The sequence below is a fragment of the Alternaria alternata genome (assembly GCF_001642055.1).
Source record: "Alternaria alternata strain SRC1lrK2f unplaced genomic scaffold CC77scaffold_15, whole genome shotgun sequence".
In the NCBI taxonomy this organism is placed as follows: domain Eukaryota; kingdom Fungi; phylum Ascomycota; class Dothideomycetes; order Pleosporales; family Pleosporaceae; genus Alternaria; species Alternaria alternata.
In genome coordinates this window covers 228835-254252 of record NW_017306204.1, presented here as the reverse complement: position 1 = coordinate 254252, position 25418 = coordinate 228835, and the positions used below count along the sequence as shown (strand labels likewise).

General features: G+C 50.7%; 13 protein-coding genes across 13 annotated transcripts; 9 read left to right on the top strand and 4 right to left on the bottom strand.

The window, feature by feature from the left end:
- The first annotated feature begins 86 nt into the window (after positions 1 to 86).
- On the top strand, positions 87 to 2193 carry CC77DRAFT_992849 (phosphoglycerate mutase-like protein). Its single transcript, XM_018536393.1, has 5 exons — positions 87 to 284; positions 338 to 350; positions 413 to 447; positions 499 to 1413; positions 1475 to 2193. The coding sequence occupies exons 1-5, from the start codon at positions 195 to 197 to the stop codon at positions 1991 to 1993; spliced, it is 1572 nt and encodes a 523-aa protein (XP_018383924.1). The 5' UTR covers positions 87 to 194; the 3' UTR covers positions 1994 to 2193.
- Positions 2194 to 2275: 82 nt separating this feature from the next.
- Positions 2276 to 6659, bottom strand: CC77DRAFT_1022067 (hypothetical protein). The gene is made up of 2 exons (XM_018525384.1): positions 6214 to 6659; positions 2276 to 6139 (listed from the first exon to the last, which is right to left on the bottom strand). The coding sequence occupies exons 1-2, from the start codon at positions 6325 to 6327 to the stop codon at positions 2612 to 2614; spliced, it is 3642 nt and encodes a 1213-aa protein (XP_018383923.1). The 5' UTR covers positions 6328 to 6659; the 3' UTR covers positions 2276 to 2611.
- A 6-nt stretch (positions 6660 to 6665) lies between these two features.
- Positions 6666 to 8437, top strand: CC77DRAFT_197715 (hypothetical protein). The gene is made up of 2 exons (XM_018530572.1): positions 6666 to 8018; positions 8066 to 8437. Exons 1-2 carry the CDS (start codon positions 7110 to 7112, stop codon positions 8159 to 8161), a joined length of 1005 nt encoding a protein of 334 aa, XP_018383922.1. The 5' UTR covers positions 6666 to 7109; the 3' UTR covers positions 8162 to 8437.
- A 350-nt stretch (positions 8438 to 8787) lies between these two features.
- Positions 8788 to 9581, top strand: CC77DRAFT_1032606 (endoglucanase A precursor; the record flags this gene model as incomplete). The annotated part of the gene is made up of 2 exons (XM_018526753.1): positions 8788 to 9029; positions 9086 to 9581. The coding sequence occupies 2 exons, from the start codon at positions 8788 to 8790 to the stop codon at positions 9579 to 9581; spliced, it is 738 nt and encodes a 245-aa protein (XP_018383921.1).
- A 434-nt stretch (positions 9582 to 10015) lies between these two features.
- CC77DRAFT_939674 (FAD/NAD(P)-binding domain-containing protein) lies at positions 10016 to 11299 on the top strand (the record flags this gene model as incomplete). The annotated part of the gene is made up of 1 exon (XM_018534688.1): positions 10016 to 11299. The coding sequence occupies one exon, from the start codon at positions 10016 to 10018 to the stop codon at positions 11297 to 11299; it is 1284 nt and encodes a 427-aa protein (XP_018383920.1).
- A 716-nt stretch (positions 11300 to 12015) lies between these two features.
- Positions 12016 to 14072, top strand: CC77DRAFT_939608 (phosphodiesterase/alkaline phosphatase D precursor; the record flags this gene model as incomplete). Its single annotated transcript, XM_018534682.1, has 4 exons — positions 12016 to 12109; positions 12174 to 12718; positions 12770 to 13166; positions 13228 to 14072. 4 exons carry the CDS (start codon positions 12016 to 12018, stop codon positions 14070 to 14072), a joined length of 1881 nt encoding a protein of 626 aa, XP_018383919.1.
- Positions 14073 to 15609: 1537 nt separating this feature from the next.
- CC77DRAFT_1010444 (hypothetical protein) lies at positions 15610 to 16315 on the top strand (the record flags this gene model as incomplete). The annotated part of the gene is made up of 2 exons (XM_018523650.1): positions 15610 to 16011; positions 16100 to 16315. 2 exons carry the CDS (start codon positions 15610 to 15612, stop codon positions 16313 to 16315), a joined length of 618 nt encoding a protein of 205 aa, XP_018383918.1.
- Positions 16316 to 16471: 156 nt separating this feature from the next.
- CC77DRAFT_1041882 (hypothetical protein) lies at positions 16472 to 19053 on the top strand (the record flags this gene model as incomplete). Its single annotated transcript, XM_018527249.1, has 2 exons — positions 16472 to 16499; positions 17761 to 19053. The coding sequence occupies 2 exons, from the start codon at positions 16472 to 16474 to the stop codon at positions 18738 to 18740; spliced, it is 1008 nt and encodes a 335-aa protein (XP_018383917.1). The 3' UTR covers positions 18741 to 19053.
- On the bottom strand, positions 18942 to 19491 carry CC77DRAFT_1032601 (RmlC-like cupin; the record flags this gene model as incomplete). Its single annotated transcript, XM_018526752.1, has 2 exons — positions 18942 to 19208; positions 19273 to 19491. 2 exons carry the CDS (start codon positions 19489 to 19491, stop codon positions 18942 to 18944), a joined length of 486 nt encoding a protein of 161 aa, XP_018383916.1.
- Positions 19492 to 19853: 362 nt separating this feature from the next.
- Positions 19854 to 21001, top strand: CC77DRAFT_195973 (cysteine proteinase). The gene has a single exon (XM_018530569.1). It carries the CDS (start codon positions 20182 to 20184, stop codon positions 20917 to 20919), a length of 738 nt encoding a protein of 245 aa, XP_018383915.1. The 5' UTR covers positions 19854 to 20181; the 3' UTR covers positions 20920 to 21001.
- CC77DRAFT_197012 (MFS general substrate transporter) lies at positions 20989 to 23138 on the bottom strand. Its single transcript, XM_018530571.1, has 3 exons — positions 22373 to 23138; positions 21987 to 22317; positions 20989 to 21934 (listed from the first exon to the last, which is right to left on the bottom strand). Exons 1-3 carry the CDS (start codon positions 22728 to 22730, stop codon positions 21058 to 21060), a joined length of 1566 nt encoding a protein of 521 aa, XP_018383914.1. The 5' UTR covers positions 22731 to 23138; the 3' UTR covers positions 20989 to 21057.
- A 409-nt stretch (positions 23139 to 23547) lies between these two features.
- On the bottom strand, positions 23548 to 24796 carry CC77DRAFT_1032598 (NAD-binding Rossmann fold oxidoreductase family protein; the record flags this gene model as incomplete). Its single annotated transcript, XM_018526751.1, has 3 exons — positions 23548 to 24168; positions 24255 to 24690; positions 24747 to 24796. 3 exons carry the CDS (start codon positions 24794 to 24796, stop codon positions 23548 to 23550), a joined length of 1107 nt encoding a protein of 368 aa, XP_018383913.1.
- Positions 24797 to 24919: 123 nt separating this feature from the next.
- CC77DRAFT_193163 (hypothetical protein) lies at positions 24920 to 25402 on the top strand. The gene has a single exon (XM_018530567.1). It carries the CDS (start codon positions 25100 to 25102, stop codon positions 25346 to 25348), a length of 249 nt encoding a protein of 82 aa, XP_018383912.1. The 5' UTR covers positions 24920 to 25099; the 3' UTR covers positions 25349 to 25402.
- The last annotated feature ends 16 nt before the right edge of the window (positions 25403 to 25418 follow it).

Sequence of the window (25418 nt, the reverse complement as noted above, 5' to 3'; positions counted from 1 at the left end):
GTCGCGATACTACGCGGAATACCTCCGACCAATGAGACGCCATGACGTCCGCACGCCGCACGTGACTGAGGGCTTCTCGAGAAACGTCTCTGTTCCGATTCTACCTCGTTGTGCATCATCTCTAGTGCAGAAGAGAATCCAAGCATACCCTCTTCTCTCAATTCTTACGTCCAGATCTATTGATAGAGCGCGCGATGACTACCCTGATACCGCGGCAGTTCTATTCGCAGGAAGAGCTCGATAAGCTTTATCCAAAAGAGCTTGAACTACAGCTCGTACAAATCGTAAGCACCAATAATGTAGCATCCCCTTGTGCTACCGCTGACTGAAACACTAGCTACTTCGCCATGGTGAGGTTCCTCCGCATCTTACCGACACATCCATAAGCCTGGATACTAACGTATACATCTAGGCGAAAGAAGTCCTGTATCACCTCGCTTTCAGAATGTAGGCGTCTGCATCACGAATTGGCAATGCGGTTGTTGACACCAACATTAGACTGGATTGCCACCCTACTGGCCATACTGCAATTCCGCCCGACAACTCACTAGTATAATCCTGAATACCAAGGACTTTTCGAAATGGGATCAGCTCAAATACCGACGCCGCCTCGAAACCTTTGGCATGGATGATGGCCCTGTTATCGCATCGGGCCCTCAGGGCGAGTTTGATGCCATATGCCAGCCCGGTGAACTTACTGATAAGGGCCGTGAGACAACTCTAGCCCTAGGAGAGCGCCTCCGCCATCTCTATGTCAATCAACTAAAGTTCATGCCTCAGCTCATCTCAGATAGCGATATGATCTACCTGCGCGCGACACCTATTCCACGTGCCCTGGAGTCTGTTCAACAAGCCTTCTGGGGCTTCTATCCACCATCAGCACGAACTGCTGACTTCCCTCCACCAACCATCATTCAAAGAACTCCAGCTGATGAGACACTCTTTCCCAATGATGCTAGCTGTAGGCGCTTTGCTCAACTAAGTCGAGCATTCGCGCAACGCGCTGCTGAGCGTTGGAACGACACAAATGACATGCGTTACCTCACCAAGGTCCTCTCCAAGTGGATGCCTGAGCAGCAAAAGGTAGCCGTGGACTCTCACCCTCGACTCTCAGGTATAATGGACACCCTCAATGCTACAGATGCACATGGGCCCGAAACCAAGCTACCAAAAGAGTTCTATGACCCCAAGGCTCGCTCAATCATTGATAAGATTGCGGTTGAAGAGTGGTACCAAGGCTACAATGAGTCCTCCGAGTACCGAATGCTCGGCATTGGTGGCTTGATGGGTGATATCACCTCGCGAATGGTCGGCAGCGTCGAACGCAATGGCAACTCTGGCATTGTAGAAGTTGGAGGCGTAGACGGCAAGTTAGGCAAGGGTCGAGGCGGCGAAACCAACATCCGCTTTGCTGTAAGTGTCCTTGTACCAACTACATGTGAGATATGCCCTAATCTCACACACCCACGTTTAGATGTCCGGATGCCACGATACGACACTAGCCGGTGTCCTAACATCTCTCGGCGCTTTTGACGGCGAAAAGTGGCCCCCATTCACATCCCACATCGCCGTTGAAATGTTCAGAAAGCGAAACCCTGCTGGCATTGAGCAAGCACCTACTCCTACGGAACAGAACACTGCCACCAAGAGTCAAAGCTGGTGGTCCTCCCTCTTCGGCAGCACAAAAATCTCATCCGACTCCAGTCTCGCACCAGAAGGCATAGCACGTAAACCCATCACCGATCTCACACCCGCCCAACGCGATCAGCTAAACGACTACTACGTCCGCCTCCGCTACAATGACAAGATTATGCAGATACCTGGCTGCAAAGCTCCCGGTAAGCATTTAGAGGGCGATACTACTTTCTGCACGCTGGACGCATTCAAAGCTATCGTGGATAAGTATACACCAAAGAACTGGAAGGCAGCTTGTACGAGTCGGCTTGGTGAGCCGGCTTTCCCCGCAGTGGTCGAGCCGGCCGGTTTTGAGTAGAGGGTATGTGATGAGTGGAGGTGATTGGCTGAGAGTTGAAGATATAGGGGATGCGAATAGACATGACTTCTTCTTTTTAGAGAAATATATATGGCCTGAATAGAGAAAGAGAGTATATCCTGCAATGTCCCTAGATATATCCTACACCGTTAAGACACTCGCTACATTATCTGCTGGTAGAAGCACAACACGAAACCAGGGCGTAAGACATGCACCCTCTAGTAGGCTGATGTCACCATACCATATTGAAATTCCTGTGGGAAGCATCGCATTATTGGATTCTCCCGATTATCTATTATATGCATCTTTCATATCTTGTACATGGATGGATTTGGTCGTCTTAGAAAATCTTCGGTCGGACTAGGACCGTCTCCCATAACACAGGTGATCCACAACTACAGAACTCCAACCGCCAGTGTACACACTTTAAGAAAATGGCTTAGACCACCAGCATTGAACTCCATACTCTATACAAGCATCGTAGTATCACAGCTCATAAGCACTCATCCTAACGTTTCATCACAGTTCAATCCTTTGAAACCGTGAGTAAAGCGCGCAGAGACCTAGAGCACTTGTCAGCATACATACAACAAGACCAGAGTGTCCAAGCGCATTCCACTAACTCGTAGAAGCCTCATCGACAACTCTATCCGATTGCCGTATGATGCCTGTGAAACGCCCTGTACCACCAGCGAGAAGACCGTCGAACTCGACAGCCTGCGCAGCTTCAGTATCATCCCAGCCGGTACTCAAATTCCAACCCGCATTGAGCGCAGCAAGCTCGGAAGGCTCAATCTCCTGCACAATCTCTCCCAAATAAGCCCACTTGTTACTTAGCATAGCGGGAGACAAAGCGATTGCTCGCTTGTTGAATGCTGGGTTGCGCAACATGGCTGCGATATTACGAGGATCGATGTCAGATTGATCAAACGACGCGTGAGTAAGCTTTGCATAGCCACAAGAAACAAACTCGACCGATCGCAGTGAGGTGATACGATCGCTGTCGGCTTTGGAATGATCTGACTCAAAGTCAGAGAGATTAGTGCCGGGTGAGATCTGATCAATAATGTCCATCCAAGAGCCTTCACGGGGCTGTGCCTTGAGTATCGACTGTGGATTCCCAGCAGTGTGTCCGGTCGCTGGCGCGGCAACAGGTGGAGGCTGAGCCTGGCCTGTAGCAATCTGAGTCTGCAATTGATGGATCTGAGTAGCCAACTGGGCAACATTCGCAAAGTGCTGAGCAAATGTCCCAGGCTGTTGTTGTTGTACCTGCGGTTGTGTCGGGGCTTGAGCCTGACCTTGAACCTGACCTTGATGGTGATGCTGATGTCCTTGATTGTTTTGGATCTGTCCAATTTGCTGCTGCAATTGATTTTGTAAAGCAGCAATGTTGTTGTTGTGTTGGATGCCAGCTGCGTTGGCCTGTAGATGCTGAAGTTGCATCTGGAGCATCTGGAAATAAGCATGTAAGAACTGCGGTTGATTTGGCATCAATTGCGGACCATGAGCACCAACAGCACCCAACAATGCGCCCACTCCAGGTGGCGGCATTATGTTCTGAAGTGCTGCTGCCTGATGAGCTACATTGTTTGGGTTGACATTCGGTGGGCGCAACACAGCCGTAAGTGATACGGAATCCAGTACCAAATTTTGCAGCTTATGGCGATCATGTAACTTAACGAATTGCAACAAAGCTGACGGTGTAACCCAACAGTTGTGCAAGACTAGCTGCTCGACATGAGGGAGTCGTAGCAAACATTCTTCCAAGCAAGCGGCGTCGGTTGAAACCAGCCCTGCAGGGTGGAAAGAAGAAGGTTGTGCACGAACTCGCAGATCCACAACGGGAGCAGGGAACAACAACTTATTCCTTGCGTGAAGTCCTTCGGCATGCTCACCTCCAGTGACGAAACCGACTTTCAAATGACGAATATTCGACCGAAAACTAATATGATCATGAAGAAGGTCGAAAAGCACACCGATGCTTTGGGTTGGATTGGTCTTTGGCGTGTCCACGAAGCCAGCCTCGTCTTTCTCTACTGTTCGCCAGCCTGGTATTAGCATGAGAGTGACATTACGAAGATTGGGCAGTGCGTCCCAGAAGTCCGAACGGTTTAGCATTGGCAGATAACGATCAGAGAGTCCTGAAATGTTGAAAGTGTGTACTGGCTGGAATGTAATCGGATTGTCGATGACAGAGAGCAAATACGAGGACATGAAGGCCCGCTGTGCCCATTCAGTCTCTAACAACCATTCCCTCTGTGCTGTGGTAAGGTTGGCAGGTATGACAGGGTTCACAAGCTGCGCCCCTTCCGATGGCAATTTGGTCGACGAAAACAGAATGCCTGTGCCTGAAGGTGACGGTGTTGACACAAACTGGTCCAGGACATATGGGTCATCAAAGCTAGGGGGAACAGGGATGTTAGCAGCATCAAAAGGAATTGCTGCGCGTAAAAGCTGAGGATCCAGATAGGGCATTTGCGGTTGCACGTCTGCTAGCTTGTTGGCTTCTTTCAGCTTGGAAAGAGCGGGTTGTCCGTCAATCCTGTACAACATAGCCAGCTTGACTTCGCTGGCATCGTTCTGATGACATGCTTCAATGTGTTTCCAAAGTTCCTGCTGAGCTTGCGCTCTGCGATCTGGAACAGCTTTGGTTGTGCCAAAGACTTGGGGAGGTCTATGCAACACACGTGCCCGAATGGATCTGTCCGGGCCGTTTAGCCACCCTAGGCCACTGTCAAGGGACAATGCTAGTTCTTTGACTTTGGTGAGCTCGGAGAATGCTGTCTTCATTCGTGGTGTTTCGTCAGCGGCAGTCTCAAGGCCGGCGACAGCAGCAAAGCGGCGATATTGTTCGTAAGGCCAATCGTAACTTCCCCAAAAGCTCGTCTTTCTCTCTGTGAGTGACTTGACGGGCGGCATGGAGAGTGAGTCTTCACTGACTTCGAAACTCATACCAAACTTCCTGATGTGTCCACCAAAGCCGCGGAAAACATCAAGGCCATGGCCATTATACACTTCGTCTCCGTTTGCATTTTTCCACGAATAGCTAGGCTTATCTATTCTTGCTCGCCTTTTGCCCTTGAGGTCAGGCTTTGTTTCTTGTCCCAGCATACCGTATATCTCGGTGTTGAAGGGAACGACGACTGTCTGGAAGATGACCTGCGAGACATATTGGTTCAGCTCGCGGCTTACAAGCCGCAGTGCTTTGATGTCGTCACGGTCAAGGTGCTCCGCGATGAGCTCGACTAATTCCACAGGCAGTTTCCATTCGGGGCGATAAATTGGGGCATCAGGAAGAAGGTCCTGCGACCCTTTATCTGGCTGAGCCTTTGCTGCCTTTGCTGCTTTCTTACCATTCTTTTTAGATGAACGAGGCTTTGATATCAAGTCGGATGCAGGTTGTTTATTCTGAGGTTGTCTATTCTGGTCTAGTAAGAAATATTTGGCGGGTAGTTTTGCTGAGCTGCGGCATTCGGGCCAAATGTCGTTCGCGTTGGGATTTGGGCTGACGCTGTTGTATAGCATGACGGCAGTGGCACCCTTGCATTGCAAGGAGTGTGTAACATCCATCTCGTCGACACCCTCGTATTTGTCGAGTGATCGCTTCCGAGCATTGAGTTCCGTAAGGCCGCGATACACGTGGTAGGGTGCAGGTAGATCTGTTCGAGGTCTTCTCCTTACAAAGTGCATGCCTGATGAGGTGGTTCGCGCGTTTTCGAAGTCGTGGTCTTCAGGGCGATTGCGCGACGAGTAAAGACGGGGAACAGTTGCGGGATGGTCAAAATCCTCCTCTCCCAACGAGTCCGAATCGTCTTCACCTAACCAATCGTACTGTAACGCGAAAGCAAGATCTCGTTCGTACGAGTCGGCTGAATTTGAATCTTGGCCGTCTTGTGTTTGGGCTGTAGCAGTCTGTGATGTAGAAGCCCAGGGCGAGTTTCTATCGGTTGCCCCCGGTCCACGCCGAAAGTTCTCTCTGTGTATGCGGTCGCGTGGGGACAAGGGTCGGGAAGGTGTCAACGGGGTTGAAGATGTCGCCTCTTCGGGTGCAAAGAAGGAATGAGTGGTAGGCTGGAAAGGGTTCGATGAGGTAGTCGCGGCTTCTGGACGTGGAGAGGGCGTGGGACTAGCAAAGATGGATGCAGGCTATTGCATGTGAGCATTCAGACAGGAGCAAGGGGACGTGTGATAGCGGCGGCTGCAGGTGAAGTTTGACGTACCTGACTTGACGCGTTTGCTTCAGGCAGAGGACGCACTCCGTTTGTGGAGCGCAACTGTCTTCTCGACGGTTCCCTTTGTTCGGAAACCTTGCGCGCTCTGCCATTGTTTGCCATAATGTTGCGATCTGTTCTGTCGAGCCTTGGTTGATACAGGATATCGCATCAGTTCAGATGGGCGCTGGAGAGTACGCGGAACAGCGGCAACACAACGCAACACCCATCAAAATGTGACGTTACGCTGTCATGTATCGGCGTGGATGTTTGAATGAATATCAGGGAGAGAAGGCACAGAGATCAGCACGCATGTCTGTGGTAGGCGGTGAGGTTTGGCATGCCTCAATCACAAGCTCGAACCCGCCAGGTTGTTTGCGCTGGAGCCGCAAAGCAAACACGCCCCGCTTAGACCCTGCACGATGTCATCCCACTCTGCGAACCATCCCCAGATCTCCGCATCTGCGCCCCAGCCGCATGTGAAAACGCCCCCCTGACACCGACATCGTCTTAGCAATTGCATCTCCAGTACCCGTACTGCCGGTAGTAATTTCAGCATGACATCAAGTTTCCGCGACGATCAAGGTCATATCTTACTTTCACTGTGCATCTCTGTGAGCATGGACTGGAGCGCACACCGCGATATTTGTTCGCGGAACAGCCCTATGACCCCACTGCGAAGCAGCCGTGCCTAAGAATGCTCATGCGAAAGTAATGTTCTGGAATGTGTCGAAAGATCAGGCGTCCTTCGACAGCCTCATAGACCATGTGCGGACCGCGGAAATCCGCTCCGCAAGGCTGCAACATAAACAATCTGCCACCGCTAGATATACGTACCTCAGAGCCCCAACACTCAACGTTGTAACAAAATCCCAAGCACATGATCACGGTCCGTTGAAACAACAATGTCTGTCACTCCTCACTCACCATTTCTGGCTCTTCCGCGCGAGTTGCGTGACGAGATCCTTGGCTACCTTATTCTACCCCAATACGTTTACACATCAACCTCGACCAAGGATACACAGAATCTGTACAAATCACGCCAAAGCGCCATTGACACTTACCTCGATACGCGTATCTATCTGCCTTCTCGTCCGCCTGCGAACATCTTGGCCACTTGTCGGCAGCTGCGAGAAGAGTGCCTGGAACACCGTCTTGATCCAACAATATCTGTAGCACTCTCAACCCCCGAGAATCGACCCCTCAGCAACATCCTAGCTGAACGATTAGGGACCGAATTTGCTGAGGAAGCAGAGCGTGCCTGCGATGATGGCACCCCGCGAATCACGCTGGAGATTCAGAGACAACTACGTGGGGCTCATGGTTACTATATTCCGACACGCGACGAAGTTTCGCCTCGGTTTTTGGCACTACTCCCAATAATGGAGAGGAACAAGAAGCTGAGATTGACCCTGTGGCCCGGTTACGACTGGTGGAACGGTGGCCCACCCGTCTTCATCGACAAGCGTGGAAATGCTCGAATCAACCCTGGTGAGGCAGCGAAGCCTAACGCTGCCTCGGTTGCCATTAGTCGAATGCTTCAGCACTTCCCCCATGTCGAAGAACTCAGTGTAGATGTGCTTATGCAGGCATCTGACGGCGGCAGATGGGACTTACCGGACAAGAAATGGGAGAATATTCAATCATGGCTGGACGCACCGATCATGCCTAACACGGAACAGACAGTGAAGAAGGTGACCAGGAAGCTCACTGGTTTCTGGAAAGCATCAGATCCAGAGTCCTTTTACGTACAACAGGAAATCCGTCAATCGGGCAATACCTGGAAGGTCGACCGGAAGGGTGATATGGGCACTGTGAGTAGCCCAAGTTACATTTGTTCGCTCGTCTCTAACACTTGCAGCCCACAATGAAATCCTTTTGCGATACCGGCAATGAAGGCGACATGGAATTCCTTCGATCGCTCGTAGTAGAGGAGTCTTTCGTCCGTACCGACTAGAGACTGCCCGGCTGACGTCAGGTCGAGATCCCACGCATGAGCGCCGGAAAATTATTGTGGCCTCATTTCCTTAGTCCCACCGACGTTTATATTGGCTTCATCAAGCATCGGCGAAATGTTTCAGGCGCATGGCATGACTTGTGGAGAACCCTGACTTGCCGGGCAGGGATCCATCGCCTCGGAACATAACCGTCGCAACGCAGAATCGATGCACATCACCAACAAGGCCATATGTGAAGATCTCATAGCTGATCGGTTTCTGGGGTTCTTCCGCCGGTTATATTATCGCTAGTATGCTGTCAAATCCACCAATCTTCCAGGTAGCCCTCACACCTTACTCGGGTGATCGACAAGTACGCGGCCTGACCATGGGACACCCTGGAGAGGAGTAACGGCTCCTTTCGGAATAGTCGCTTGACATGTACATACCTTCGAAACAACGGAGGTAGACTACCATTACAGATACTCCGTGGGCACGTTCTCCTCTTTTTATCTCCTTGGCTCGTATGTATGTTTGGCGTTGTACTTAAGCATGATCGAAGCCTACCTAAATATCCAACTTTGAATCTAACATCCATATCGACCACTACACTCCTTACATCTTACTTCTTCTACCACATTTCAATATGAAGTTCAGCGCACTCCTTATCGCCAGCACGGCATCGCTTGCCCTCGCTGTACCTACCGCTACCATCCAGAAGCGTGCGGACTACTGCGGACAATGGGACAGCACCGTAACCGGTGACTACACCGTTTACAACAACCTTTGGGGCCAAGCCGATGCCACCTCTGGTTCTCAATGCACCGGCGTTGACGGCCTCAGCGGCAGGTCCCTCAAGTGGCACACATCGTGGTCCTGGACTGGCGGGTATGTCCTTTTCTCACTCTGCTATTAATTCCAACACTGACAAAATCCGCTTCTAGTCCTGGACACGTCAAGTCCTACGCCAACGTCGTCACCAAGATCACCCAGAAGGCAGTCTCTTCCATCAAGTCTCTCCCCTCCGTCTGGAAGTGGACCTACGCAGGCGATGACCTTGTCGCAAACGTCTCCTACGACCTCTTCACCTCTTCAAAGGTCGACGGCTCCCCAGAGTACGAGATCATGATCTGGGTTGGTGCCCTTGGTGGTGCTGGTCCCATTTCCGCTACGGGAAGCCCCATTGCTACCGTCAACCTTGCTGGCAACACCTGGAAATTGTACAACGGAAAGAACGGACAGATGAACGTCTTCAGCTTCGTTGCAGAGAAGCAGGTCAACAACTTTAATGGCGACTTGATGACATTCGTTAAGGAAATCACGAGCAAGCATGGTCTGCCTAGCAGCCAGATCTTGACTAGTGTCGGTGCTGGAACTGAGCCTTTCTCTGGTAACAAGGCGAAGCTCACTGTTACTGAGTACAGCCTGAGCCAGAGCTAAATGCGTTGTCATTTCTGAGCGTGACTGAAAATCAAGTAGTTGTGGAGGGACTACTTCTTTGTACATATCTTTCCTCCTTTATTCTGCACATACATTCAATGCTGCATATATTTACTGCAATGCATATTTGGGCTTCAGCTCCTCATGCTATCGCGATTGTGAAACTCGCTCGATTGAAGTCGTGGTTCGCTCTTCCGCCTCGCTCCGAAGGGCCGACGTTCCTGCTCCATGTTACACAAGGCAACCGCAGTTCGTATTGCCCGATCCTAGGCACATTTCAGCTGCATCATTGGAGGCCTGACGGATAAGCTTCAACAAGCCTTAACTAAGCTCTTAAGCCAAGCAGCAGGTGGGTATGAACAATGTATTTCGACCCTAATCATCGGCCTTACTGACTGAAACAACACTGACCCACATAACGAGGCGGCAAGGAGATGGCACCTAAGATAGCGATTATCGGTGCAGGTCCCGGCGGCTGCATACTCGCACGGCTGCTACTCACCCAGTGCGACTGCAGGACCATCATCTTCGAAGCCGAAAGCTCGATCAATTACCGTTCGCAAGGTGGTACCTTGGACTTGCGCGCCGATACAGGCCTCGCTGCAATTAGGATGGCAGGCCTGTGGGACGAGTTCCAGAAGTACGCCCGTTACGATGGCGAGAGTTTGCTGGTCACCGATAAACATCTTACAACGTGGTTGAGAAGAGGTGGCCGGAAGACGGAAGATGTAAAAGGAGGTTCAGGTGATGCACCGGAGATTGATCGTACGGATCTGAGGAAAATGCTGATGGAGAGCCTACCTCCTAACACAGTTCGTTGGGGATACAAGCTGTCGCGTGTTGAAGAGTGCAGCACGGGACTAAGGTTAATATTTGCGAACGGAGATGTGTTGGATGGTTTCGACCTGATCGTGGGTTGTGACGGCGCATTCAGCAAGACTCGCAATCTATTGACGTCGGAGAAGCCTCATTACTCCGGTCTAGGTGGTTGGACAATGTTCATCGCCAATGCCGAGCACACAGCACCAGAAGTGTACAAACTTGTCAACAGAGGCAGCGTGTTCGCATACTCGGACGGCAAGACTCTAGCTATACAGCAGCTCTCCGATGAGTCAATCTACGTATCCTACTACGGCCAGCATCCAGAAGACTTCACTCAAACATGCGGTTTCGATGCCCAGAGCGACATCGAATCAGCGAAAACAGTATTGAGGAAGTCATTGCACGACTGGCGACCGGAGCTTCTGGACGCCATCGAAAAAGCGACAACGGGAATCGTGTGGAGGAATCTCTACCAACTTCCCGTAGGATTCACCTGGCCGCACAGGCCAGGCGTCACGCTCTTAGGCGACGCAGCGCATGTCATGACTCCATTTGCAGGCATCGGTGTTAACACGACTTTCAACGATGCTATGGTTCTCACCAAGCATATCGTAGCATACAGCTCGTCAACTTCGTCCAGTGAAGGAGTCGACCAGGTGAATGCTCTTGGCCAGAACGTCGAGAAATATGAGACGGAAATGTTCAAGCATGCACATGCGGCCCAGCGACGCACCGAGGGAGCGAAAAATGCTATGCTGTTCACGCCCGGTGCTCCGCGGACAAGTATTGAAACATGGGTTCTGTGGCAAGCGGGAGATCAAGTGCCTGTGTGGTGTCGACCGGTACTTGCGATAATTGTGTACGTGGGGTTTTGGGTATACAAGCTGTTCGTGTAAAGGTTGTTTGCACGAGGTGGAAGTGTTCTGGAAGTGTTCGCGGTGTTGCTTCGGAGCGGTTTGACAGCCTGTCGCGTAAGATAACATGCGGAGCTGTGTACTCCGACCTTTCGACGCCACTTTCGCTTCCGCTCTCAACCATGACTTATCTTGATCATACCTCGGTAGACACTGTTATTTACCGTTTTCGATCTACAAATGTACCTTCTCAATCTATCCAAGTCGACCCGCGAAGTATTGGGAAGCTTTTCTTACTACAGGGCAAGCTTATCCACTGCGGCCCATATTGACCAATAGGCACAGAGCACTCACGCATGTGCACCGGCGCCGTGCTGCATCTCTACTGTAGCCCAGCTGCTACAGCAAATCAGAAAAGCTGCAATTCTGCTGATGACGAATGACTACTGGGTTGCGTCCTCAACTTTCCTACATTGCGATGTTCGCCCCGCTACCGCGAATCCCACCATCCCGTGCCTACCTTACAAGCATGGCAGCATGCTGGCTCCACGAGCTGTGATTGGGATGCCGCTACTCAGGAACAGAAGTTCCTGCAGGCATGACGCAGTAAAAACATGAGAATACATGGGCATAGCTTACTTCGAGTCGGATAGCTCGAAAATGGCTCAACATTCTTCAAGCTACAAAAAGGCCCAGAGAGCCGGTAGATTCGGGCTTGCATGTTTGATCGGCGCTCTACTTAGCAGCCGTTTGTCAATATGAAGCTTCAGTATCTTTCTTTGTTGCCATTGGTATCAACCGCCAGCGCTAGCTGGTCGAAGAACCTCAACTACCGTTCGCCTTCAGAACACCGTTAGTAATGTCCCTGTATGAAGTCCGTGTGAGACATATACTGACTCCCTACACCCACATTCAGACCCAGCTCTTGGTGTTTCCATTCACAAGGTGGTCAAAAGGAACGACCCAGCAAGCAGCTATGCCGCCTCTAGCCTGAGCTTTACCCATGGTGTCGCCTCAGGTGACCCATACCCCAACAGCGTCATCCTCTGGACCCGTGTCGCTCCTCAAAGCGATAACTCGCAATCCAACCTTACGGTCACAGGGTACGCACCTCTATTCGACCATGACAATGAGAAGTACGTCAAGATCTCCAAAGCACCGGTGTGCGTCGAGTACAAGGTCTACGACAACAAGAACGGTTCCACGGTTGTCGACTCCGGAAAGGTCTTCACCAGCTCTGACGTAGACTTTACCGTCAAGGTCGAAGCCAAGAACTTGAAGGCGTACAGCACGTACTACTACCAGTTCAATGTCTGTGGTTCGGAGAACAAGAGTCCTCTTGGACGCACGAAGACTACACCAAATGCCGACGACGATATCACCGATGTCAGTCTTGCGGTGTACAGTTGCGCAAACTATCCATTTGGTTTCTTCAACGCTTATGGAAATGTTGCCCGCAAGGTAAGTCTAATGGCAATGACGCTACGTACGTTGAGCTGAGTTCAGGACTAGGATTCTGTCGATTATGTTGTTCATCTTGGTGACTACATCTATGAGTACAAGAATGGAGACTACGGGTGGGGAAACTCGATCGACCGTATCCCTCAGCCAGACCACGAGATCTTCACTCTTTACGACTACCGAAGGAGGCTCGCTACATACCGAACCGATCTTGACCTGCTCGCCAGCCACGAGCAGTTTCCGTGGATTCCTGTTTGGGACGATCACGAGGTTGCTGATAATACTTACCGCGACGGCATGTCTGAACTCAACAATACCGAAGACTCCTTCCTCCGCGACGGCGGTGTATCTGTTGACCAGCGCAAGATGAATGCGGTTCGAGCCTACTATGAGTGGATGCCAATTCGCCAAGTCGACATGGACGACAATCTCCGCATCTGGCGTTCTTGTAAGGGTTTCTGTACGAACTGGATGTGAGACATGCACTGACTTCGTACACCCATATTTAGTCTCCATTGGAAAACTTGTCGATCTCATGATGCTTGACACCCGTCAATACGACCGTTCCATCACTGATCTTTACTGGAACACAGACTACGTGCACGACATCTCTAACGATGCAGGCCGTTCCTTAATGGGCTCTCGTCAAGAAAACTGGTTTTACCGCAGTCTTTCCGAGTCTGCCGAACGCGGCGCAACGTGGCGCATGGTAGGCTCTCAGATTGTCTTCTCGCGCGTCAATCAATCCGCTGCGTATGGAGAAGAAAACCCCCTGAACTACGATGCATGGGATGGGTACCAAGCAAATAAGAACCGTACTCTCAACCACTTGTACAGCAACAACATCAACAACAACATCTTTCTTGCCGGCGACAGCCACGCATCCTGGGTCAGCGACCTCGTCTGGCTCGACGAAAAGAACTACAGCTCTGCAACCGGCGCAGGTAGCATTGGTGTCGAATTCGCTGGCTCAGCCGTCACGTCTCCTTGCCCTTACGGCGCCAACATTACTCTCGCAACCGCCAACAACTACTCTTCTATCATCCAGTCTGCCAACGCTGAACTTCAGTGGCAGGATCTATACTACCGTGGTTACTTCGAGTTGCATTTCTCCCACGAAGAACTCACAGCGAACTTCTTCGGTATGCCAACTGTCGTAACGAGGAATGGCTGGGAGATTCCTATTGCGAATTTCACGGTCAAGAGTGGCGAGAATAGGTTACAGAGACCTGTTGCGGGTGGTGTTGTGGAGAGTGGAAGCTTGAAAGGGGGAAAGACTGTGCAGACCAATCTGACAATTGATACTAACAACGGGACATGGTTCGTCAGTCATGCGGATTTGGAAGTGTTGTAGAAGGGGTAAAGAATCGACGAAAAAAACTGTCCACGTAGCAGAATCGCATTATATTCCAAAGGTTTTTCATGATTGAGGAATTGCTTGATGCTTGGCCGGATGACTCGGCTTATTCGCCCAGCATCCCTAAGCCTGAGCTTCCGCAATCCACATCATGCGTGACGAAAAGACACTCTAAAACGAGAAAACATCACAAACAAAAAAGGCTCCCAAGCCTGAAGTGTACCGCATAACCGACACACATACGCAGCATCTGTTCGCCGAAGTGTTTTGACTTTCAGCAGCGCAAGCACTGAAATGGTAAACAGCCTGGGCAGTCTTGTCGCTAGCCTTCCGAACCCCGGGTTAGCAACTCGGTAGCGCGCGGAAAGAAGGGTAAAGGGTGAAAAAGGCGGAGAAGAAGCCGCTGTTCTGGGATCTTGGCAGGTGCCCGACTGGTGATGTCATTCCATCTGTTTGGAGCCAACGGGCCTTCTCCATCCCCAACATCACATCAAAAGTCTAACGGGTCACGAAGCGCATTCAATAGCGTCGTGAACTTCGATTGTAAGCAAACTCAGATGCATGACCCTGAGCAGATCAGGAGATGAGCGGCATTCCTCCAGGATTCTCACATCACTGCAGCCAAGAACACCCAAGAAAGTTCACTAAACTTTTCCGCTGCGGGCAGTAACGCGAACATCAATCGAGACCCCGCGATCTATTTCGACGTTTTGAGGTACCGATAGCGCCTGACAAGTTAAGTTAGGCCCGCATCGAGACCGGTATATGATGGCGCCTTGGGCACGGCGTCCCTTTGTGTCGTGCACAGCCACGCGGATATGTGGATCATGGCTTGAAAAGGAAGTCTTGGTGAAAGATTAAGCCTGATTGAGAGCTGGGGTAGGACTACGGATCTTGCTCTACCCGCACCAAGATAGCTAGGCGATATCTTGGGGGCGATCACAGGCTTGATCGATGCAAGCTCGCCTTACAAAAGTATGGAAAACTCCGTTACCAAGACAGTGGACGGTGGATTTTACGGCACGATTGAGCGTTACGATCATTGGACGCGCACACTAGATTTCGATGCGCCTCCACTCTTGTTGGTCGGAATCACATAGCGAGTTGCTTCCACATCAGGCCTCACTATTTTCGTCTCGGCATGTTGTCAGCAAATCGAAAATACCAAGACCACTACATACACTGCTGGTCACGCTTTCCGTACCCTTTTCGAGCTCGGCCATGGCGGAGATTATCTCAAATACATGCTGCTGGCTTGGCAAAACCTACCGTCAGGACTTCACCAAGACACCAGCATGCATCTCCAAGAGTTTACCACCGAGTGAGGGGCACTTTGTGCCGTCCACCGATGTCATCGGACCATGTCAAAGGGGAAATGAAGCTGTGCTTTGAGTGAGAAGTGGAGAGCCGCAAACGTATAAAGCACAGCACGAAATGGCCTCAAGTGTTCTCCATCAGCAACTCACATCTCTTCCACTCCATCCAAAACCTGCAAAGCTACCATACAACCCTTCAAACTCAAACACCACCCACGATGCATTTCACCACTCCCGCCCTTCTCGCTCTCATCTCGACCCCCCTTGCTTTTGCCGCTCCCTCAGGCAGCAAGAGCGACTACAAGAGCGACTGCAAGAAAGATTGGGACGCGAAATGGAACTCACACGACAACAGCTGGAAGAAGAACGAGAAGCTCTTCTACTTCGACGCAGAGTATGTCGTTAAGGCGACTCCGGACCAGGTCATCGCGACCACTGGCGCCCCTGCTCCCGGTCAGCCCGGTGCCAAGGGTCTTTTCAAATACGGCATCAACATCGCTGAGAACACCATCTGCTACAACATCACTCTGAGCGGTGTGACCGGAGAGTATGCGTCGCCTGCGCTTACCGCGACGCACATTCATGAGGCTGCCAAGGGCAAAGCTGGCCCACCAAGACTCGTAAGTCTACTTCCTTTGTGTCCCTTATCTTCGACTCCCCAGCATGCACCACAATGATTGAGACAACTACTAATATACGATCACGCAGGCCTTCCCGAACCCCTCCGGTCCAGATGAGCGCCGCACCTCCGTTGGCTGCTTGAAGGGACCCTTCAAAGTTGGCGTTATTAACATGGCAACTGGAAAGGATCAGGCCGACGGCTTTCACGTGAAGCAGATCGTAGCGAACCCCAAGGGTTTCTTCACTGATTCACACACTGCACAGTTCTCGTCTGGTGCAGTTAGGGGTCAGCTTGGATACTAGTGCTTGTTATGATGCCGTGGCAGCGAAGACGAATGGTAATCAGGGGTATGCCTAGTACGTCGATAGTGTGTAATGTCTAAGAAATGAACATATTACTTCGTAGATCTAGCACAACGTGGCTCTCTTGATAGTGGTTACTGGGACTGATGTAATGAAATGATCTCGATTCGTGGTGGCCGCAACAGTATACGATGGTCAACAAGTCACATTCGTTAACACGATATGTAGTCAGCAGCGTATCCAGAGCGATTTGTTGGTCTTGAAAAGACGTCACAAAACCAAAAGGATAGGCTGCAAAGACTGAACATGGAAGAGGGCGACCCGAAACTCCGAAATATCAAAGCCCAAATTAGACCGATTGATATTTCTGGGATGCGCGTATATACTTTGTTCAGGATTCACTGGTGTGGCTAAGATTTTGTGCTTGGTACTGGTGCTAGCCACCTCATCCTGCATGTAGACGCGTTTTGGCCATAGTTCCATTCTCCAATCAACTCGACTATCTCTTCATCTCATTCCGTCCCAACGATCTGCATCAGCTGTGTTTTCTCCTATGGTTATTGGCTAGAACGCGGAAGTTGTAATTCGCCTGGGGTAGATAGAACCAAAACACGGCCCTGCGCTGGATATGGTCATGGTCGAGATGAATATTGGAAGGCAATCTAGAGCTAGTCACTGGGACTCCGAACTGCAGCGTTTCATCATGTCGAATATGATGTGCCTTTGGAGTGCATCTTACTAAGCATCAGACGAATCTAAGAGAATTAGCTCATTCATACAAGAGCTCGGCCTGGGGTGTGCTGACATGTATGTGATCTTCACCCCTACCAGCAATTCATAATTTGAGACGGACATGCATCGTGCGTGCGGACATGGTAAATGTCTGATGATGTGGCACCCATAGATGAGGATGTCGATGTGGCTGTGTTGAGAGGTTGTTAGCAGCTGCGGCGTAAGGCGATCCGTTTCAGGTTGCCTCCTCAAGTCGTATTCGCAAGGCATCAATATTGGTTACCTTACCCTCAACTACATATTCCTCACTCGCGCATTCCTCCATCACCTTCCACTTGCACCAACACACATCGGCTCATATTGATTCATCGCGCGACCTTGCATTACGCATTCGCGCACGATCCCACTGTACGAACGAGCGAACAACGCGGTACCCTTCGGACTCTTCGTCTGACCGATCGACACACCCCGCAATTAGCCATCCTCGTATGCGAAGGAAGGGCCACTGTTTCAGTATCGCGCAGTGCCCGTAAGCCGACGTGTTTTCGTTGTGCAAGGGAAGTTGGACAGCGCCCTTGGCCTGCTGTTCTCCCTGGACAGTTTCCGTTAGCGCGTATTGCACACCCGATCAAACGGTACCCCACACGTTACTACAAGCGTCGTCATGGCGTCCACGTTGACAAAGGCGAGCGCATTGTCGCGATGGCAGGCAGGCCTCTCGGAATATGCTCTTGCTGGCTTGGAACTCAAAGGCTGGGTGACCCTACTAGCACTTTTACTCCCCCTACTGTCCCTTGTCGCTCTTAGCAAGTACCATAAGATGCAATACCAAAGCAAGAAGCCGTTCCCATTCCTTGAGTTACCACAAGAACTTAGAGATATGGTGTATGAGCACTTTCTCGATGATCCTGCATACCCGCCACCAGCGCACAACGAACTCCAGCGCTCAACATTGGATTGGATGAGACCGGCACGCTGGTCATCTGCATCCACGTCTCCAGGAACGCGACAAGAGAGTAAAACCATCTTTCTAGCAAACAAGCAAGTCTACGGAGAATACATGGACATGATCTGCAAGCGCAAGACCTTCCACCTCAGCGTCACCCTACAGACGTACAGGCCAGCTACCGCCTCTCCATCATCATCTCCATTTTCCCCGACAAACTACACCCCAGTATGGGAGATTTCGCCCACTACACTGTCCAAAGTTCAGAACTGCTCTCTCAAACTCGTCACCACATCTTCCATGCTCGGCGTCACTGACCCCCGCTCCATGACTTCCTCATCCTGGACCCTCGGCCGCCGCATGCGCGAACAACTCAAACACATGTCCTCTGTCCAAACCTTCACTCTCGACGCCAAGGCCCTCGGTGATCCCCTCTGGAACCCACTCTGGATCTGGTACCACGCTTCACAGTCCCTCAAGCTACTGGGCACGGATTTCTCGGACACGGTACCACGAGGCCCGCAGCTCACGCAGATTACGTTTAGTTTAGACACTTGGAGTCCTGGAGAGAACTACCTGAAGAGGAATGAGAATTATGGGGGACAATGGATGTGGTATTGTGCGAAGGATCATCTTGTGGGTGCTGACGTGGGAGCCGAGATGACTGTTAGAGAGTTTTGCGGAAAGTTATATCAAGAGTGCAGTATCTGTAGAGTAGATGACGAGGAGGATGGAACTGTGATTTGAAGACGGCTTATCGACAAGCCGATCTTGGGGTTGAAACATATCGCGGAGCCGGTCCTCGAGAAGTCTGGTGGGAAAGCAGGCTTGTCTCTTGTACTATTATTTCTATCTTTTGTTTGTGGCAGCCTTTTTTGCGTATGAGATGCGCTCGATTCCATTCCTAATATCATCTTCTTGTCGATCTAGTGAGAGACCCTCCCTTTCTTATTTCTTTTCCTCCAGCATTTCCTTCGCAGGTATTGTCGCAAACCGGCTCATGACCTCCATGTTCTTCTCCTTGCTCATCTTGTCATCTGTCTTACTTATCTCAGCCAGGATTTTGAAGTAATCGATGTAGAACGCCGGCGTGAACGTGTTGAAGAACTTGGCTTCTTCGTTTGTAGGATTTGAGAAAGTATGAGGTGCGCGGATAGGTACGGTAACATAATCTCCGACGTGGGCATCGTGTTGGGCGCCGTCGGGGGCGTGGAACTATCTCAAGTGTTAGTCTTTTGATCTAAAGAAAAAAAGACAGGAAGGGTAGGTCAAGACGTACCCGCACCATTCCCTGTGTGACGAGGAATGTCTCGTCGTGCATCTCGTGCCAGTGTGCTGGTGGGCCAGCCGTGTTCGGAGGTAGCGTGAACTCTGCTGAGCCTATGCGGTTGTCTGTTCGTGATCCGTCTTCCATGATTCTGCAAGTGATATGTCCTAGTTTGAGTATCTCCCCCGACTTCGCAGAAACGAAGTTTATAGGACGGCGCGGCATCTTCATGCTTGCCATTGCTTGACGGGCTTCGTCGTCCATGATGGGCTGGGCAGTTCGGTAGCGTGAAATGGTAGGCTCGGGGTTGGCTGTCCTCTTTACTTGTTTACTTGGAAAGTTTGGATTCAAGTGTCTGATATTGGAGACTCTACTGCAGCTATATAGATACGTGTGGTGGGTAAAAAGGCGTAAGTATAAGCGCTGGACTTTACTACTGCGGAGAGCCGGCGGAAGCCACCAAAGCTTTCAGATTGCTCGGAGGTCCGCGACGTTAGATGCGTGCGGGGAAGCACCCTTCGACTAGAACAAGATGGCATACATGCATAAGATGGGTCTCAATACATCAGCATACGAGACGATGTTGTATCATCTGGAGCTTGATGGAATGCTGCTGCTGCCGGGAGTGAATGCCCCGCACTTAGCTCAGGGTTAGCGCAGGGTCTCATTCCCCTCCCCTCTGAGCGGGCCTGAGCCTTCTCCACTTTCGGCAAAGGTCTGTCCTGCGCGCCCTTTGACTTACCTGCAGCGTACCTGCAGTGGCTGCCTACACCAATGAACAACGAGGCTAGTTGTTACGCGTCTCATCGCTGCCTGGTATCCAGCGTGTTCATTAAGATTGATAATCTCAGACCTGCCATCAAACACAAGCCAGCTCGTCTCGATCATCTGTGATTTACAGTTGTCGCAACTACCACCAACATGACGCCAAAAAAGATGTTTACTGTTCTTGAGAACAACCCAGAAGTCATGAACTCCTTGGCTCAAAACCTCGGTCTGGACACGAATGCGCTCTCTTTCTACGATGTCTACTCACTTACTGATCCGGACATGCTGGCTTTCATCCCGCGACCAGCCATAGCACTACTCGTTATCATACCTCTGACGCCTACATGGGATGAGGCGCGAACGGTAGAAGACAGAGACAAATCTGAGTATGAGGGCAAGGGCGACACAGAACCCGTCATATGGTTCAAGCAAACTATAGGCAACGCTTGCGGAAGCATAGGCTTGGTGCACTGTCTCCTCAACAGCGAAGCTGCACAGCACATCCAGCCATCCTCGACCCTCGCTAAGATCCGCGATGATGCGCTACCAAAACCCATCTGGGAGCGGGCGAAAGTGCTCGAAGACTCTGACGCATTTGAGAAGGCTCACGCAGACGCAGCAAAACTTGGAGACACAGAAGCACCTGTAGCAATAGAGGAGTATCATCTCGGTCAGCATTTCGTGGCGTTCGTCAAAGCAAAAGATGGCCACTTGTGGGAACTCGAAGGTGGTCGTATGGGTCCACTCGACCGAGGTGTGCTCAACGAGGATGAGGATGTGCTTAGTCCTGCGGCGCTGGAGAAGGGCATTGGACGTCTGATGAGGATCGAGTCTGAGAAAGGTGGCGACCTGAGGTTCTCTGCAATCGCGCTGGCTCCGGCGATGAAATGAAGAGTGGCACACCTGCCGACGCCCGAATGATGCGTTACACATGGGTTCTTGTTCGCAACACGCCAGGGCTGTCCACAAGCAAGATACGTCTTCTCTTCTTTGTCTTGATATTTAACAATCATCAAACGATCTTAACACTCAATCTTCGTACCCCGCTTCACTCATGAATGGGCTCTTTCCACGTATGCTTTTCCCAAATCTCAACAATATCAAAGGAATGAAACTCAGTGCTAATGCAATGAAGCCCAACAAACTACTCGCCCATTGGAAGCCCAACGTACGGTACATACTCTGGGTTGCAAGCGGTAAGAACGCTGCCATGAAGTTCTCAAGGAATGCAATGCCTGCAATGGCACTAGCAGCGTATTTTGCGTACGCATCAACCACATACGTCGTCACTCCAGCCGTGCTGCAGAACATACCAAAACCAATAAAGGCGAGCGATATACTAGGTACAATCCATGATATAGAAGCGTAGGACGTCCACGCGAAGTAGAACAGTCCGCCGCTTAGACCAATAAACGAAGCTGGAATACTGAGATAGAGTCGTGCTTCAGGAATCGGTTTTCCTGGTGTATCCGTGTTGCGTTTCGCGGATGCGAAGTAGATTCGATCTTGAACTAGGGATGCGACAAGGCCGATAAGCTCCCCAATCACGACTGCGGACTGCACAAGACCCGTGCCGAAGAAAGACCAGCCGTACAACTCCGAGAAGACTTGCACGATGGACTGTGTGAACATGAACGCTGTGCCGATGCAGAAAGCGCTCCACATTCCAAAAGACAGAACTACGCCTTCGGTACAGAGCATGCGTGTGGGTCTGACAAGCGTCTCCCTAAGGATCTCACCAAAATTTGTATGCTCTTTCTCCGCCTGTGCATACACCTCTTTTCCAGTCTCTGCGCGAATACGACGTGCACGCTGAGTGAGGATGACATCGGGTCGAACCTCGGGGAGGAGGAAGAACAGCACCGGTATAAGGGCGCTATAGAAGATGATCTGGCTTAGGAAGACCCTACATTTAGGTTAGTTAAAGTAGAGAAGGCAGTAGCCAGAGCATGACTCACCATCGCCAGGTCGTATACTGCACTACCAAACTCCCGAAAACAGGCCCCATGTTAAGACCCGCAAGCAGGGCGAAAATATAAAGTGAGGTACCGAAACTCTTCGCTCTTCCGTCTTTCCATATATCACTCACAATGCCCGACGTTATATTGGCAAGCACACCCGAGCAAGAACCTGTAATGATCCTCGTTACAATGATTGTCGCGAAGTTTTTGGCTAACGCTTGTGGAATGATGAAGATGATCAGAACTGCGTAGATGACCAGATAACTCCACCGTACCCCAAAGTTCTCCATCAAAGGCAGTCCCAAGAGTCTAAATGTAAGCGTACAAAGTTAGTATGTGTCTCACATGCAGTTCGCACAGAGATACTTACGGTGCTGCGGCGCCTCCCAGGTTCCAACTCAACACTGGCCAGTAGGAGTGTGGGAATGCCTCGTCGCTGATATTGAAGCTGGTGTTGATTTGCTCGGCGGCGGATGTGAGCATTGTTCCTGAGACTTGTACGACGAATGTCATGGTACAGGCTAGAAGCGTCGTGCGCCATTTTTTCGAGGAAGAGAAGTTGAAAGGATTCGAAGAGTCGGTCGATGAGGCCCAAGATATGAACGTAGGACTAGACTTCGAATCTGGCTGTGAAGGATGTGTTCCTGAGATATCTGGACTCAATGGTCGATCGCGCTTCTCGTCGACAGCTTGCGAGCTCAGACTTGTCGAAGACCTCGAAGTTGATGTTGGGGAAGCCATGGCCACGGACGATAAGCCAAGGCGAAGACGGAGCTAGCGTTGCCGGTCTGGCTTATAAGCTGTATCGACGGATGTAAAGATGGCGACTAAGCATCAGTCACCCAGTTGCTTACACACGCCTTCACACTCTTCGCTCTGGTTGCAACTTTTCTCTGTCGTAGTTTGAGTGCGAGTCGTATGGCCAGAAGACGGGACAACGCAGCTATTCGCAGGGTACACGTCGAATACGGTGAAACCGACCTTGCTGTCACAGTACACCAGGGAACAATAACCTCTAAGTGCAAGGCTTCTTGGGAGACAAGCTTCTGACAAGCACCAAGCCTAAAGTTCGTCGCAGGTAGTAGCTAGGGTGGTCGAGTGGAGATGGAGCCGACAGAAGCTCGCCCCATCTTCGCTCGGCGGTCACCATGAGGTGCAAACAAAACCTGAACCTCTGACATCACGGTTCATAAGGGACTTGACTAACAGCTCGAGGTTGCTAGGCGGCGTTGCTAACTATAACGTAAGAAAAAGCGGATGCGAGTTAGCGTCGGCTTGGCGGGCATTATGATCTTCTTGTCAGAGCGGGAGATTCTATAATTGGGTGCGTGATGCTGGAGAACAAGACCGATGTATATTCGAGGCTGTTCTTACAATTGTGATGGGTTGTAACAGTCAGATTTGTGATGGACGGGAAGGTATGATGTAGATGTTTTGCCATGAGACGCCACAGCCGAAGATTTCCACGCTAAACTTTATCCATTTGTCCTGTCTCCCGAGAGCTACCAACGTTTCTGAACCGCCTTATACCCTCTGAACCAGAGCGACTTATGATAGCCTACACATAATCCTCCTTGGTACCCTTTTCCGCACTTCTGTAGATCGCCTCAATCATCTTATGCCTAATAACAGCATCCTCCCAGGTCGTAACACTGCCTACACCTTCCCCAGCCCACGCATCCCAGGCCCTCCCCACATTAAACGACGTATCCTCAGCCTTCTCCACTTCAACTTCTCTGAGTTCTTCCTGACCCAGTGCGATCTTGACAGTAGGCTGGAACATCTGCACATGTCCACCCATCTTCGGTCCTTCTAAGACAAGTGTACCCTCGGATCCGATAATCTCCCAGTAGAAATCTCGTCCACTGCGCGACAAACCCGGAGCGTAATTGACATCTACGTTGCCGCCTCCGTTGACAAGTTCTGCAGTCATGGAAATAAAGTCGTGGGAAGTTTTACTTTTCTTTTCACCCTTGGGCTGGTAGGTCTTCTCATCGATCAACTCAAGTTCTGGGTAGCGGTTCGATAGCACGGCGGAGATTGAGCGGAGTTCGCTAGAAAATACGTAGCAGAGCGCGTCGACAGCGTGACCAAAGGGAATGGTGAGGACATTTGCGCCTGCTTCGACTGGGAGCATGTATAGATGGGAGGGAAAAATTGTGCCGCCGAATATCATGCCCTGTTGTTCGTCAGCAAGTTTATTCATGCCAATGCATCCCTCTTCTGTCATTCAAATCTGAAGGATGTGATTGACGATATTCTTACATGACCGAACATCGTCGTCCCCAAGATTTTCCCTAGTTTTCCTGACTCAACGATTTCCTTTGTTTTGAGAATCGAAGGGTTTTGACGGGCTTGCAAGCCCACCATCGTTCTCACGCCCTTTGCCTGAGCCAAAGCAGTCAATTCCTCTGCTTCTTTCAAATTCCGCGCTAAGGGCCATTCGGAGAATACGTCTTTCCCTGCCTCGAGAGCGGGACGGATGAGCGCGTAGTGTAGGGGTACATTGACGCTGACGGCTACGATGTCTACATTGGGATCCTGAGCAATAGAATTGGGGGAGTCGTGGGTGGAAACCGAGTCTAGAGAGTACTGTTTGGCTGATGCTTTGGCTGAGTCAAGAGAGCTATTTTGGAGAGCAGTAATAGTATAGTGAGGGGTGCGCTGGAGGTGGGGAAGATGAGAGCTGGACGCCCATGATCTGAACGTTGACGTCAATTGAGCTATCGTATGATACAGTTCCAAATACATACTTACCCTTTGGCCGAGAGACCGATGAGTCCAACTCGTTTCTGTGAGCTAGTCATAATTCTCAGTTGAGCAAGCGAATCGTATTACTTTTCTTGAGTTTGGATTGCAATAATTGGATGATTAGATCCCCGACAAAGATGGATCAAGTTGAACAGAGGACATTAGCTCAATCTATACGTCTAACTACGGATATACATGTCACTCCGCATACCCCGAGACCCTGCAGCTAAAGCGGGTACAGCCGATTGCAGCCCGAGGTATGGCATGGGTGGTTGTTGCAGTACGGATGACGTAACTGAATAGTTCGCCCGTTTTTCGTGCGCGCGCACCAAGCTTCTTCACTTCGCCAGGCAGAATATATGTTCTCTGTGAGCTTGCGGCCCTGGGCAGCTTCGAATTCTCATTTTCCGAATGTGATTCTGACGGCGTTTCTCAGCTATTATACAGTCTTTACTCATCGCGGTACTGCTATCGATGATCGGAAGGGTGGACTAAACCCTTCCTATGCCGAGATAAATGTCAAAAATACAGAACAGAACAGTCTATTGGTTTCTCTATTTGACTTGTACGAAGCACTTATGAAGCAATACGCATTCGTCTTGGAATAACCTAGTTCCAAATCGTTCGTTCCGCGTTATACCATGAAGGTCATGCAGGGTCTTATCACAACTCAGTGGC

Bases quoted from the DNA above. Each gene is read 5' to 3' on its own strand.
- CC77DRAFT_193163 (XM_018530567.1), top strand. From the start codon at position 25,100: ATGTTCTCTGTGAGCTTGCGGCCCTGGGCAGCTTCGAATTCTCATTTT.
- CC77DRAFT_195973 (XM_018530569.1), top strand. From the start codon at position 20,182: ATGACGCCAAAAAAGATGTTTACTGTTCTTGAGAACAACCCAGAAGTC.
- CC77DRAFT_1022067 (XM_018525384.1), bottom strand. From the start codon at position 6,327: ATGGCAAACAATGGCAGAGCGCGCAAGGTTTCCGAACAAAGGGAACCG. The intron at 6,140-6,213 runs GTACGTCAAACT...CACATGCAATAG, and splicing joins AAGCAAACGCGTCAAGTCAG to CCTGCATCCATCTTTGCTAG.
- CC77DRAFT_197012 (XM_018530571.1), bottom strand. From the start codon at position 22,730: ATGGCTTCCCCAACATCAACTTCGAGGTCTTCGACAAGTCTGAGCTCG. The intron at 22,318-22,372 runs GCGCCGCAGCAC...ACACATACTAAC, and splicing joins GTTGAGTTGGAACCTGGGAG to TTTGTACGCTTACATTTAGA. The intron at 21,935-21,986 runs GTGAGTCATGCT...ACCTAAATGTAG, and splicing joins CAGTATACGACCTGGCGATG to GGTCTTCCTAAGCCAGATCA.
- CC77DRAFT_992849 (XM_018536393.1), top strand. From the start codon at position 195: ATGACTACCCTGATACCGCGGCAGTTCTATTCGCAGGAAGAGCTCGAT. The intron at 448-498 runs GTAGGCGTCTGC...CACCAACATTAG, and splicing joins TATCACCTCGCTTTCAGAAT to ACTGGATTGCCACCCTACTG. The intron at 1,414-1,474 runs GTAAGTGTCCTT...ACCCACGTTTAG, and splicing joins AAACCAACATCCGCTTTGCT to ATGTCCGGATGCCACGATAC.
- CC77DRAFT_197715 (XM_018530572.1), top strand. From the start codon at position 7,110: ATGTCTGTCACTCCTCACTCACCATTTCTGGCTCTTCCGCGCGAGTTG. The intron at 8,019-8,065 runs GTGAGTAGCCCA...TAACACTTGCAG, and splicing joins GGAAGGGTGATATGGGCACT to CCCACAATGAAATCCTTTTG.